This window comes from Acanthaster planci, linkage group LG07 (assembly GCF_054643075.1).
Source record: "Acanthaster planci isolate LZ-2023a linkage group LG07, COTS_SCS, whole genome shotgun sequence".
Classification (NCBI taxonomy): domain Eukaryota; kingdom Metazoa; phylum Echinodermata; class Asteroidea; order Valvatida; family Acanthasteridae; genus Acanthaster; species Acanthaster planci.
In genome coordinates this window covers 17,803,670-17,818,213 of record NC_141783.1, presented here as the reverse complement: position 1 = coordinate 17,818,213, position 14,544 = coordinate 17,803,670, and the positions used below count along the sequence as shown (strand labels likewise).

The following is a 14,544-nucleotide window of genomic DNA, read 5'->3' as shown; positions in this document are numbered from 1 at the left end:
GATATCTACTCCTATGCATTTCCTCTGCACAAACTACTCCAGGACTGTCTGTGTAAACTACCGGTACTCTAGGACTTTCTGTCATCATTTTAATAAAGTTGTTTACATGTATTGGCCCATCTGCATCTTAGAGGGATGCACTCGATAGGCTGAGCTGGAATGCCTTCAGGAACCCCATGGATAATAAGAGCACCATGGAGAAATCGTGCAGGGCCCCAGATGGCTCCAGAGAAAACATAGAAATTAAACAGGCTCCATTTGGATAAATCCAAGCCATGGTACTGTCATATCTATAGACCCTGGACAAAGCAAAGAGGAAGAATGTCTGTATTCAAGTACATGTTGCTGGAAGGCTGCAGTTGAGACCTTCAGAAGTCCCATCAGCCTAACACAAGTCATTGAAGTCTTCAGCCAAGTCGGGAGCTATTCAAATAAACTGGGACAAAAGCATTCCCTAGCGATTGTTCAGTCATCCATTATTTGTGACTGCGTGGCTTTTAGAAGAATGAATAGACTTGGAAGGACTGACAGGCCTGCAGCCCATTCAGCCACAGGGAAAATTCCACTCTTCTGCACGCTCTGCTGGGCCAGTGGCTGTCATGTTTGCTGATGAAGTCAAACTGGTTGCTGTAGGGACCTGCATGTGACCTCATGCTTTGTTTACGTGCGTGGTTTCCTGTGGCAGTGAAATGGAACAGAATCCACAGATAGAGGAAAGTGCAGGTGTTATGTTGTAGCCCTGCCACCATCATTTGACATGGGGTCTGCAAGCCCATTGAAAATTCAAATACAGTGCATACATGTAGAATTTGCTGTTGGACTCCATTGTCGTGATGGGTTTGGAGGATTCAGGAAGGTTCCGAAGAAAACCTTCTCTGGAGCTACATTGCAGGGTTATATGCAAAATCAATTCTGTTTGTCTTCCCCATAATAGCAGGCTACATGCACAGGTATGTACTTGTAACTGACCTGATGCTCAGGGCAGTTATAGAGGCAGGGCTTTTGTTATAGACCTACTGTAAGTACATGTAAACCTTCTGTGTTTCTTGTTACTGAATCAGCATAACAATGAACAGCCTCAGAGCCGCCTGGTAAGCCTGAGCCCTGGCTACTTCCTGTTACAAATTAAGTGCCCCATAATGTACCCACAGGGTATTGATTTACCTTTGTATAGATGTGCATGAGATTTGCCCAGAACAAGTTAAAAGTTAAATTATCCGAACCTCCATTGATTTTTATTTAGGCACCTGGGCCACATTCAACAAAACCCAACACAACTGCGGATCCCTTTTCTGTCAGTGTTGTGCATATAACATTGCACTGGACTCCTGGCCTTCTGCACCACACACAGTGTCTCCTGTTGTGAGATAGTTTACTGCTGCATGTACAGTTGAACTTTGCTGAAGCACTATTAACGCAACATTCTACTTCAACACAAAAGGACATTTTACATCTAGGTCCCAATTCTTTGTTCACTGTTTTCATTCCTACTAAAAAAGGTTCCTGTTATAACAAGGTAATCTCAAAGTCCAAAGGATATCTTATCAATGTGAGTGTTGGACTGCACCTGTACATAAAAAGTGCTGATCAACAAAATTAACTTATGGCCTCTGCTGCATGTAATAGGGTTACTGGGGTGAAAGGTGTGTATTTATGAGAAGGAACCTTGGAGGACGTATGCAATACATTTTGATGGGCATACAGCAAAGTAAGTTGAACATTAAAACACTGGAGCAGCTGAAGGAAATTAAATTTGGTCATTCCATAGATTTGAGGGCCAATTGTTTTGTGTCTTTGTCACATCTGATGTGATTTTGCAAGTTGGGAACATATGTGCTTTAATTTTCAAGAGGGATTAAGTAATGCAAAGTGCCTGCCAAACCTACTTCCTAGGCATTTTCAGTGATACATGTTGACATGTGAAATAACGTAGGCTGGCTGTAACAGAGACACCAAAATGTTACACTTTTGGACATCAAATTTAAATGACCCATACATAGAAACCATTTTAATCATGCATTGAGCAATTCAATTTTATTTGTGAAGGCAGAAGACCCTAGACCATGGAGTTTGCTTATGTACCTGCCCACATCTTGATGCCTATCAATCAGGTTATTAAGCACCCATGTTCTGTATCGGCCAGTACACAGTTAGCCTTGTTATTTTACACAGTATGGTGAGGCTAATGGTGTGTGCGTTCCATGGATATATACTTACATGTGTACATGTTCATGCATACAAGGCAAATTATTGGCCAATTTGATTCCATATTTAGTGATGATTGCATGCTATGGTTTGGTTTTATTAAAACAAAAATTCTGACAGTTGTGTGGTTGCTCAGAGCAAAAGGTAGCACTCCTGTAGAAGAGTGAAATGGGATGCATTGAATTTTCAGGACGATGTGAGCTGCTGGCCACAGAATAACCAGTCCAGCTCTATTTGACAGGCTTTTTGCCAGCCTCCTATCCATGGGCTTATCCACAGGCTTATGCAGTGAGTACAAGTAGTACATATTCAGTACATGTAGCTTGATTGGCAGCTCATGTGGCCTCACAGAGTTACCATAAAACGGAATCCAGCAGCTTGACTGGATCTCCCTTATTCCACCTAATAATATTCATAATGTGTGGCAAGCATACATTAAATTAATTCTATGTTGTAGCTTTGGATTTTTTGATCTGTAGGTACCCGGTAGGACAAGCTTCCGTATGCACTTCCTCATCAAGATTTTTGGGGAGTTTGCATCGTTAATATTGCCGTGATAGCAAATAGTTTACATACATGTACTGTGCCTTGCTAGACATCACCACCACAGAGACATAAAATTGGGACAAAGGGAAGCTTGTCAACTGCAGGAGGTCATCGAGGTCGTTGGGTCAGAACTGCAGTTACTGGAGACTAGTTCAAATTCCAAAGGGCACTTGTTCAACTAAATTTAGGACTTAAAATGTTTTTGTCCCCATGTGGGTCAGTGCCATGGGTTACTGGTGCATCCAGAAATAATTTTTGTACACATACATATATATTCATGTAGCTCATTTTTCTCTGCACAATAACAAAACATTGAAATAAGAACCATCAGTTCACACATTTTTTTGTTTGTTTTTTTACTTGTGTATTCTCATTTATGCAGTTGACTTTCTGTTATTGTGTTAGAAGAATTTATAAACAGGGTAGCACATGTCATTAAAATTTTGTTGATGCGCCCGGTAGAAATGACCGTGTACATGTACATACATGTACATACATGTACAATGTAGATCGCAATGACAACAGCCATGTCCTGGCTTTCCCAAGGTCACTAGAGGTAAAAGGAAGTGCAGTTGCATCAGGACAATTCTCTCCCCAAACAGTAAGAAAGCAGGAAGGCAGTGTTGGAAACATCTGAAGTTCTAGCGCACAAATACATGTACATGTACTTGTGAGGTAGAAAAAAAAATGTGTTTAAAAGGACTGGAATGTGCGTAGTTGTACACAAAGTGGCAATGTGGAATCTGATTTGCAAAATTGAGGAAAGAATAAAGTGAAATGTGTCGCCATGATAAAGGTCCCATACTTTTTCAAATGCTTTAAACTTGAATTGAGAACCGCGGAATTTAAGAACAATTTGTTTGTGGGCAATGAAATCAACTTATTATCAAGCTTCATTGGACAAGTACATGCAAGATGAAGTTTCAGAGATAAGATAAATGTACTGGATACTCAGACACTAGAAATTGATCAGTCGTGCTATTTGATAGCATAAGCTCTAGCAGGCAGTGATAATCCAGAGAAGGTCCTATGAGATCTGAGGGCATTATTTTTTCCCACGTTAATTCTCCAGTGATGGTTACCGGTTTTACAGGCGCCATATTTCCTGTTGAGGGAACAAGCTGTCTGAGCATGCAGCCACTGCATGAACAGCAAAACCCCCAAGCCATTCTGATTAGCTCTTGCAGCATGGGGTGATCCAGTACCTCCTCCCACACGGGAAAACTGAAACCCCGAGTGACGTCTTTGGCAGCATGCCAGTTTTCTTTCTGCCTTCCCACAGCTGGACTGCCTTGTGGCAGGAAATTAATGTTCATGCCCTGTGGTTTCTCAGCTGGTGTTGTCATGCATTTTGCAAAATTGCCTCCACTGGCGCAGAAGAATTTCTTGCGGGTTGTGAAAGGCGTTTCATGCCCTTGTTAGCAGATTTACATCATAGAGCAAGGACATGTGATTATTTTGTAAAGATGATCAGAAATCGTGTGCCCTTTTACAGAGTAGTACAGTAAGAATTATATGTACATGTACCGGTATGTGGCAGCTCTGAAATTGTTTAGTTGAAAGCAAAAGCAAGTTTGTTTCATGAGATCAGCAGTAGTAGTTTCATTATGGACTTTTGCTGGCGGCTATACTCTTAAAGAGAGGCATTATCTCCGCACATAAAAAGCCAGAATTGCCTAAACTATAGATTTTTTACTTTGTACAATCATTTACATGTATGTGACCCACACTCTGCAAAAATGAGTCACTTGTCGCCAGAGCCACTTTTGATTTAAAGGCCATTGAAAGAATCTTGCACAGTGTTTAAGCAGTAGGAATCCTCGTTTTAAAATAATCTACACAACATCCATTTCCATCATTCCAAACTGAGTGACATGTCGTAACAAAGAGCTCAGTTTCCTCAATCAGATTACAAACTAAAACTCAAAAGTGGTCGTGGTGACTTGTGACTCATTTCCACAGAGTGGGTGCCGGTAAATGCATCTGCAACGCCAGCTTTGCAATGGAGCTGTGGTTCCCTCAAATGAAAAGTCCACTTCCCTTTTATTTGCATGTTGCTATTCAGTTACAGGAAACCATCTACCCAAGGCACATGCATGCCTAGCCCTGTAGTAGTCTTTGTTCAAACATGGAACGTGCATAGTGCCCGAACTTAAGGTGCTCTAGATCCACTGTTGTATTCAATGGAGGCATTCATCTTGAAAAACTCTCTCTTTCACTAGGACTTTGACCAAAGTATTTTGCATGTGTAAGTTGGACAGAGCATTGCAAACCCAGAGTTTTTATAATGGTAACCATGTTTGCTCCACAGTTTCAAATGGCATGCTAGTATGCCGAACACGTATCGTATCATGCCGCTGTCTTCCTCTGTCACCAGCATAAATCATTGAAACGGAATATGAAAGGAATATGAATATATCAAGAATGAAGCAGGTTTTTAAGCTTTAGGCCTATATATGTGCATCGCTGTTTTACATTGCAACATCCTGAATGGACTGACTGTACGTGTTACATGCGACCAGTTACGAGAAGTCTTGTTGTCAGCACCATGTTGTTTGTGTTGCATGTGGGACCACACAAACCTTGCTACATGTACATCTGTACATGTAGTTTGAAGTTAGCACAGTGCCACAGCATTTTGAAATTATAGGGATTAAACATATTTACCACTTTGATTCGTAATTCTATAAACTTGCCGGTCTGTAGGTTAAAGGTTCAATCCCTAATCTATCCAGAGTAATGTCCACCAGGAGGTGGGGGGGGGGGGATTTTGCAGGATTGAGGAAGGTACAGTACATGTACTGGTAGAGCCCATCAGCCAAAGTTACATTGTATGTTACGGTTGGGTGCCCTTTAAAAGTTCAAGTATAGAAAGGAACTGGCAAATGGTTTCCTTTCACAATGGTCTCTCAAGTGGACATACTTGTAGAAGCAATTCACTAGAATCAGTGTGTTATGTGTGAGACAAAAGCAGCCTTGAACATCGAGACCCAAGTGAAAAAAACATGTACATGTAGGCTGGATCCAGATCCTCCCATTGCTGGTGTTGACACTGGAGGATGTGAAAAACAAGATCAGACAATCTAAATGTATGCATGGTCAGTGGTAATAGAAGGTCAACTGTACCCCTGAGCCCTCGATGGTAGCACACCTGATATCCCCTTTGTTTTCTGCGGCATGTACACAGTGTCCCAGCCCATGGGGATGGACTCTGTGTTAAACTTGAACTTGGCTGTTTTACAAAAAAGTTACAGTTATTGCTTTGTGGTTGGTCCTGTTATTTTTGTAAATTTTTAGATGCGTTTAGAATATTGCCCTCCAGTATGTGTTCATAGTGCAAATGACTTTCAGTGGTCAGTCTCTATTGTACATGTACAAGTATTTTGCTGTAGTTAGCTGATACATCTTTCCCTTTTCGAAAGTGGGATTTTCATTCCAAAATAAAATTGTCGACAAGTGGTCAAGGAAGACGATTGGGAAAGTAGAAGTATAAAAGCACAATGTGTTGTACGTGTAAGGTACGTGTGTATTTGCGTACAAGTGCATCAGTTGCTCCCATGCTGTTGTCGCTATTTGCAATTACCATTTTGCATTTTTAGGTACGTTTTGCTTCTCCACACACAGATAATGAAATGGCCAAGCAATATATACGTGTATTGTTATTTCTAGTTGTACAGTGCAGTTGAGTTGTTGCACAGTGAACAAGTTTGGTCAGCATATGTTGAGCATGTGTGATTGGTCCAATGCCTGGCCCTGACTATACATTTGATGTGTTTTTGCTCACAGGAGGCGGCGAACGAAGAATCACATTAAACAAGGTAAAGTACTGGTATAGGTTTTTTTTTTGGTTTTTTTTTACTAAAAAATATTACTAATATGTGTGTTTCACCTTGGAAAGACGGCAAGCTTCTGTGGCATATCAGGGTCAGGGGAGGCTGGGGGATTGTAATGTTGAATATTTACCCTCAACGACTGAAATTTGCTTCACCCATAGGAAACCTCATCCTCCTTCTTAGCCTGGTCAGATGATAGTACCAATATTGCTTTTCTTCCATCATGAAAAGCTTCAAGTCGCAAGCTTTCAATAAGTAAGATGTTTCTAGGAGGCAACTCCCCGGCCCTTGGAATTCCACTGCTGAGCCTAACAGAAAAGTTAAACTTTATTGAGGGTTAACAGATTGTCTGTTTGGAAAAATAAAAGGTTACATGTAGCTGTCTAGCCACCACTTAGAAATGAGTGCTTGAATACATTAATATTTTAAAAGATTGCTGGTACTGGATTAAGGAAAGTTTAGCATCAAGTTGAAAAGGTAAAATGAGAATTCAGCGGAGTGGAGAATTACCAATATAAACAAACCAGTGCATGTAGATTGTGCTGTTTACATTTGTAGTGTAAATGTCAGCCTGGGATAAATTCTGCATGTTATCACACTTTTCACACAAATTCCATGTACCTCACCGTGTTTCTGTTATTACATAAAAAGTAAGTCTCTTTTGAGAAAAGGCTAACATGGAAATGTATGTATATGTACGACTCTCTAAATGACCAGACTTGCTGATGAGCTGTTGATCGGTCTTTTCTTGGTGAATAAAATGAACAGTTAACTGAATTCAAATGTACATGTGCTTTGAGAAACAAACCAAAGTCAGTACAAACACTTTGATTATTTTCGTTCCCTAAATTCCTGATCATTACCACCATGCTGCAAAATTAATCCCTAAAAAAGGGGGTGCTTCAAGGATTGTTACTCAGGGCTTATTGGGCCTAAGGTTGTGCTGCACAGCGAGGGATATTCCAGGGATTCCAATGACCCTCCGGCATCAAAATATACAGTGCGTGAAATGTTATGCGGCCTTATCAAAGATTTCTCAACACCTACATGTCTGTACTTAAACAAGAAACAACACCTGTGCTGGCCACAGTAGACTGTACATTCGTGTGTCAGCCATCCTGAATTGAAAGTGAGGTAAAACTTTTCATTTGGGGAACCTTAGGTAAAATACCAGCAAAAAAGTCAAAGTTCATACAAATTCATGCCAGGTTTTGTTTGTGATAATTTAATATTTGTAATACATGTAAATCACAGTACGTGTATATCAGAAATTTTGATTCACATTTTTAAAAAAAGACAGTTTGTTTTAGAACCCAAAATAGTCTGACATCACCACCATTTAACAAATTACGCTGGATATGATAGAGTCAGTGAACATGATAAAAAATAGCTTCCCCGTGCACAAGATCTATTGGTGAAGCTGGCGGATTATTCTTGGTGGCTTAAATTAAAGGATTTTTGTTGCTAACAGCCAATTCATGGACTACTGGTCCTGCTCAATGTGTTTGAAAACTATTTGGTTCATTGTAATCCGGGGAAAAGTGGTGGGATAATGTTTTAAGGGATCAAGATTTTCACACTTACCGGTACTTATTTGTTATGTTTTCATTTGAAAGCAAAATGTCTGGATAAGTGTTTAACTTGAAAAAACTCGCTCGTAAGTTAAATGGCATACATGTACAAGTACGTGTACATGTATGATGAGAAGTGCTGTGTAGCCTTCCAGTCTCTGTGACAAAACAGAAATATATGTACATGTTCAGGTAACAGCAAAATTTCTGAATGGTAACTGTCGTGCCTTCCACACTGAATGACTGTGTGGTATTTCAAACGTGGCTGAAAATACATGTACATGAACCAGTAGTTCTCCATTGCATACATGTACATGTAAGTGTACATGCTTGAATACATGTGTGTACATGTATTTGTCATCTGATTGGTGGGTAGGGGATAATATGTCAATGAGTATTCCCCCCCAACATTCAGTTATGGCTGCTCCAGAAGAATAGAAGTTCCATTCCACAGCAAGTAGAAGTTCCATTCGATGGTACAAGTAAATTGAGTGAGTTGTGCCTCGCACATGACGGGGGCTCAGGCTCAGCTCATTTGCGCATCAAAGAACTGCTTACATGTACATGTACATGTGATACTTGTTGGTGCAGCATGATAGCTGTTAGACATGTAATGTGGATTTAATTACCGGTAATTGAGGCTTTTCTCTGGGAACCACATTGGCTCTCTCAGAGGGCAAATAACGATGTATGTGGGATGATTAAAAAAAAAATCTTCAGTTTTGCAGCAGTAATTCATGCATGCAGTTTAATTTTTTATCTTTTAATCATAGCATTGCAAAAAGAGAAAACTAACTTGGTGGCTACAACGTTGGACAAAAGAACGAAGGACAGTGCAAGCAGTAACACGTATCCATCAATTGAAAGAGCCAAGAACACCGTGGACGGATTTGTTGAGCAGCAACACAAGACTCGTGCTTGCAGTGTCAAGTTGCTAAAGTTTGACCCGGAGGAGTCCCTGCTGGTCTGGTCTTGGAAGTCAAGGTAATTGAGCAGAGACAAATTTATCTTTGTACAGTTGCAAAGAATGGAAAGTACATTTTGGGCTGCTGATGAATTGAACAAGGGCAGATCCAGGTTCATTAAGATACAGGGATACAATGGAATACACAGTTTCTTCTGTCTCTTTGAATGCCTGTATTTGATTTAACCTACTGTAGCTCTGCCACTGTTCGCGGAGCCTCCACAACAATTACAGATTGGGAGATTTGCCTCACTGGGCTGAATTGGCACTGTGGGTTGCACGCCAGTAGGTGACTCTGTTAACAGAGTTCTGGAAGTTCCATCTAACTTGTTTAGATCCTCAGGATGACTACATGTATATAATATAGGCAACAAGTCCTGGAATATCTTGTCACAAGATGATGACATCCCTTCAGCACTCTGAAGGTGAAGTATTTCAGGATGATAGCCTGCTAAAACTAAGATGTGAAGCCCGATTTTCTGTTAGACTATTGGACCGAGCAAAGCAGGGGTCGGTCCATGAAGGCAACCCATTTTCAGCTGATGCACTGCAGTTTAATACAAAAAACATTCATGTCGATATTTTGCATGTTTTCTTCTGGGGCATAATATTTGTAAATGTGCTGTAAACGAGAGTGCTGTAACAAAACTAAATGTACACAGTTAACAGGAGAACAGCCATGGATGCGAAAAAAGAGCTTTTATATTGAGAAGAACATTATATCAGGGAATGCTGTAACAGGAATTTGTCATGCGGTCACGCGCGTTGGGTCACAGCAAACAATATGGCCGCCACCATGCGTAATGTACAATACTGAATGAAATAAAATCAGGGTTTTTTATGTGGGGGGTGGGTTGGTGGGTCACCAAAATTTGAAATTTAAAAATATTGAAAATTTGAATAATTTCTAAATGTTCTCAACCAGAGCAAAATGAGCAATGTGGGTGGTGTTCATTCAATTAAGGGGTCGCTTAAGAATGCATTCCTGAGGGAGGGGCTACAGTTGATAGATGCGTACATGAATTTTTCTGAGATCTGTCTTGAAATGTCCTGAATTATGGGCAGAGAGGGCTGATTGATCCAGTCTAGAGCTCAAGCTTCAGTGGGCCTTCAGCTACAAATGGAACAGTAAAAAATTTCCAAAACCACCATTTGGTCCACATAAGTAACTTTTCCAGTGGTGAATGAAGGCTTCTGGTATTCTTTCAGATTTGTGTTTCCATTTTTACAGTGCTTGTTTATAGAAAAATTAGTACATTTCCAATTTGTCTGCAGACAGTCCTCATTGCATGTTTTTAAAATGTACCCGGTAATCTCTCAAATGGAATTCTTCTCATCAGAAATTGTGGATAAAATAAGTTGCGCACAGTTCATTTACAGATCCTTTTACACGTCCACGCCCTGTGACTTATTCTGGAATCTGGGTGTACCACTTCCTTGTCAAATCTTGACATTTTTGTTTCTAAAAAGGAATATTTTGTGTTTCCAAGGTCCATATTTGCTTGCGTTTGTTTCTTTATTACATGTATGTTGCAACAAATCCTTTCTGTCGAAAATTCCTTCTTAATTTGTTCATGTTGATTTCTGTTATTACATGTATAAGTGCCTGAAATGCAGAAATGAAAAAATGACCGTTTTCCCTTCAATACAGAAAGGAGCATTGTTGCTTGATTTGTGTGTGTGTGTTTTGTTTTATAGGAGGATCATTCTCTGCAAGCTTCCTGGTACATGTAGCTACTTTGTTAAGGATTCTGTAGCGCGAGGTAGAAAACCAAGTAAGTAACAAATGAACCGGAATCAAAACTTCTTTTCTCCTGAAAATTCCCATACACTGTACATCCCGGTACCATGTAGAAAATATGTATGGAATAAAGTGGTTTCCAAAGAACAAGGGCTGTGTTCTAAATTTGACCTGATTCTCAGGGTTATCTCACTTCTGAATTTTTCAGACTATTCAGACTTTGTTGTAGCTGCTTTGTTTAACTAGGGATTGTACATGTATGAACCCACTTCCATTAATTTTACATGTAATCCGAGCGTAATAGGCCAAGCTTTGTATTGAGAATCTGCTGCAGAATTTTGGCATATTCCAGAATGTTCTATCCAAAATTTCTTGAGTTTTAAGATTAAACTCTACTACTGGCCTGTAGAGAGGCAAGGGTTAATATTGGTGCTAATGGCCATTTTGTCTGTTGCAGGAAAGTCTAGTATGAACACAAAATCTAATGGTGATGCAAGGAGTAAGACAGGGATCTCATCTGCATATCAGAGCGAGAGACAATCAGTGCCCCATCCAATAGCCAAAAAGCAGATTGCTAAGAAATCCACTACTCAGCTTGTGAGAGATTTCCAACCCAATAGGTCGGACTACCCAAAATCCAGCAGAGACCCTGGGGGGACTTCCAGACAAGAGGCTGAGGCTCTCTGATACATACGCCTCTCGTGGAGATCGGGGTGCATTTCATTATGATAGAGACAGAGACCTCTTAGCCCTGAATGGCAGAGAGAGGTCACGATCGAAGGACCGAGACTATCGGCAAAGCGAACCAACAAGATATAGTGATCATCAATACCACCAGCGACCTAGATCTCAGGGACATCAGCGACATGACTTCTCAGCGATACAAAATTCTAGGGAAGGTCTTGGAAGGCACAATGAGAGGAGGGATACAAGCTTTCAGGCCTCGCGAGGTTACCAGCAGGGTGATCCAGACTCCCTGTACCAGAGGAGTACTTACAAGAAAGGGAGTCACCACAGGCGTGAAGATCAGGAGCACATTCCACGCTGGAGGGATGGATCTCTCAGCAACAGAGGTGCCTCCTTTGCTGCTCGCTTTGACAGATACACAGACAAGGCCACAGCAAAGCTAGCTTCGTGCTCAAAAGATCCTAGCCCAGCAAATGTAAGTAAAGACAGTGGCAGGAATGTAACTGTAAATTACTCCAGCAGATTGGATACATTGCCAAAGGAAGTTTATTCATCTGATAAGAAAGGACTGGAGAAGGAAAAGGAAAGTGAAAGCAAGGAAACTTCCAAGCCTGAAAAAGACAGAAGACTGCAGTCTGAGTCCACCTTGTTGAGCGAAAAGGAAAAAAGACAGTGCATGACTGAGACATCAGAAAAGAACACTTCCAAGTTGTCTGCTAAACCCAATTCAGACAGCAGCTCTAACACTTGCAAGTTAGACAAGAGTGAAACTCCATCACATATTGCATCTAAAATTCCTGCCAATGATGCTGGGAACCTGTCTCAATCAAAGGAGAAAAGTGCGCTTACCAGCACTGAAATTCACAGAAGTCCTGCTGCAGAGTTGGCATTAAATTCTGCTGCAAAAAACGTACCTGAAGCGAGTCCTGAAGCAAGAGATCAAACAGATCTTCTGGACAGCACAGGGTTCTCACATACCAGTTCCAGTGAGCCAGCTGCTTCTGCCAGTAAGTCAAAGGACAGTCAGACCAGTGCCAAAAATGAAAACAGCTCGAGCAATAAACAGACAAACATTTATGTCAAGTCTTTAGCCGAGAAAGCAGTTGCAGACCGTGCAAAAGCTGTGGCTTTGCTAAGCATGGGGAACAACCAAAGAGGGTAGCAAGTCAGAAGATGTAAGTACCCATGCTAGGGTGCCTCAAGAAAGGGGTAGAGAATCCCAGTCAACAATTAGTGCCAAGGGGATAACAGATCAGGTGGATGGTGACTCGCCTGAAGAGTCCATCTCCTCACCAGCTAGGCCGCTTCGTCAGTGAAGCAGACAAATGAGGACAGCGACAAAAACAGCCATGGCCAAGTTGCTGTGTCTTCTCGTTCACCGTCCCCAAAGGAGAGTAACCTTTATAAAGTATCCAGGTCTCCATCTCCTCAGGTAAAACAAGATGTGATTGAGGGTTCCCTGACCTTTTCCTGGCAGAACAGACAAAAGTTGAAGTCTATCGTCAACAAAGTCTTTCCAAAACCATCCTCTTCTGTGGCCAAAGAAGATGCCCCCTCAGTGAACAAAAGTGCATCCTCCTCGCCCAAAGCTAGTGTTGTCCAAAGTGAATTGGATTCACCCTGTGAGAAGACAGACTCATCTAAAACATCAGCCCCAAATGCTGAGGTTCCCCATGGTCTTGTAGAGGAGAATCATACCAGTAATGTTGCCCCCAACAGAGTTTCATCAATCGAGCCATTGTCTCAGGAGCCAGATAATTGTACTTCAGCTAGCAAGACAGCAAGAACTGTTACTTCATCCTCGGTTACGTACAGCACAGTTGAACCAATTTCTGTCATCTCACAGTTATCAGATATCTCTGAAAGACCAAATGCTCCTGTTAAAGCATCCTACGATATTAAAATTAGTTGCATTGAAGGTGGTGTTTCTGTGCCTAAATGTGTGCAGGGTAGTGACTCAGAACAAAAGGTAGTCGGTGGAATAGTTCAACAGGATCAAAGAGACTCTGGACCAAGAAGCCAGTCAACTAAGTGTCAATATGAACTTCGCAGTGTAGCTTCAGGTGCCAATTTTCATGTAGATGCTAGTAATCAGTGTTCACTGCCAAGCACTGGACAGCCTCTTGATGACAGGACTACCCCCCAAAAGCCTCCTGAAGAGCAGCTTTTGGCCCAAAATATTGATCAAGATGTCCCAACTTTGAAAAAGGAGACTGCTGTGAGTGAGAAGAGTCTTCCTGTGGCAAAATTGGCAGAATCTGTTGATTTGATTGATCCCATGGAGGTATCATATCTTGGTCTCATCTGAAAGGGCACAAGATCCTCGGTCAATTTATGTGAGTTTCATATCCATATTTGCTATAGTTAGGGAAAGATCTGCAAAAGAATGCAAGAGTTCCTGTGTTTCTGCTTGCTTCAATTCCGCAATTCTGCCTTTGTTTACACGTTTGAGCTCGTCTTCCCGCCCATACTTGACTCCTTGCTTTGGGGCATAAAAGATCTCAATATTCTCCATATCTGGCAATCTTGGGCTAATCTGAAAGGGCAAAAGATCCTCGATCCATTTATGTAAGTTTCATTACCATATTTGCTATAGTTAGAGAAAGATCTGCAAAAGATTGCAAGAGTTCCTGTCCTACTGCTTGCTTGTTTTGCGTAATTCTGCCTTTGTTTACACGTTTCAGCTCGTCTTCCCGCCCATACTTGACTCCTTGCTTTGGGGCATAAAAGAGCTCAATATTCTCCATATCTGGCAATCTTGGGCTCATCTGAAAGGGCACAAGATCCTCGATCCATTGATGTAAGTTTCATTACCATATTTACTACAGTTAGGGAGAGATCTGCAAAAGAATGCAGGAGTTCTTTTCCAACTGCTGGCTAGTTTAATGCAATTCTTCCTGTGTTAGCACGTTACATTTCGTCTTCCCGCCCATACTTGACTCCTTGCTTTGGGGCATAAAAGATCTCAATATTCTCCATATCTGGCAATCTTGGGCT

General features: G+C 41.2%; 2 protein-coding genes across 6 annotated transcripts in view; both read left to right on the top strand.

The window, feature by feature from the left end:
- Positions 1–12,830, top strand: part of LOC110980359 (uncharacterized) — a 36,695-nt gene extending 23,865 nt beyond the window's left edge. For 3 of the 5 annotated variants that reach the window (XM_087139526.1, XM_087139528.1, XM_087139527.1), the window contains 4 exons: positions 6,538–6,569; positions 8,929–9,139; positions 10,818–10,894; positions 11,318–12,830. In XM_087139526.1, coding sequence (XP_086995652.1) covers positions 6,538–6,569; positions 8,929–9,139; positions 10,818–10,894; positions 11,318–11,547 — 550 coding nt within the window. In that variant the 3' untranslated portion in view covers positions 11,548–12,830. The remainder of the gene's footprint in view (positions 1–6,537; positions 6,570–8,928; positions 9,140–10,817; positions 10,895–11,317) is intronic. The other 2 variants (XM_022236969.2, XM_022236970.2) reach the window with 2 other exon arrangements.
- Positions 11,616–14,544, top strand: part of LOC110980358 (uncharacterized) — a 37,497-nt gene continuing 34,568 nt past the window's right edge. Inside the window, exons 1-3 of the mRNA XM_022236968.2 lie at positions 11,616–11,933; positions 12,468–12,554; positions 13,025–13,247. Coding sequence (XP_022092660.2) covers positions 11,616–11,933; positions 12,468–12,554; positions 13,025–13,247 — 628 coding nt within the window. The remainder of the gene's footprint in view (positions 11,934–12,467; positions 12,555–13,024; positions 13,248–14,544) is intronic.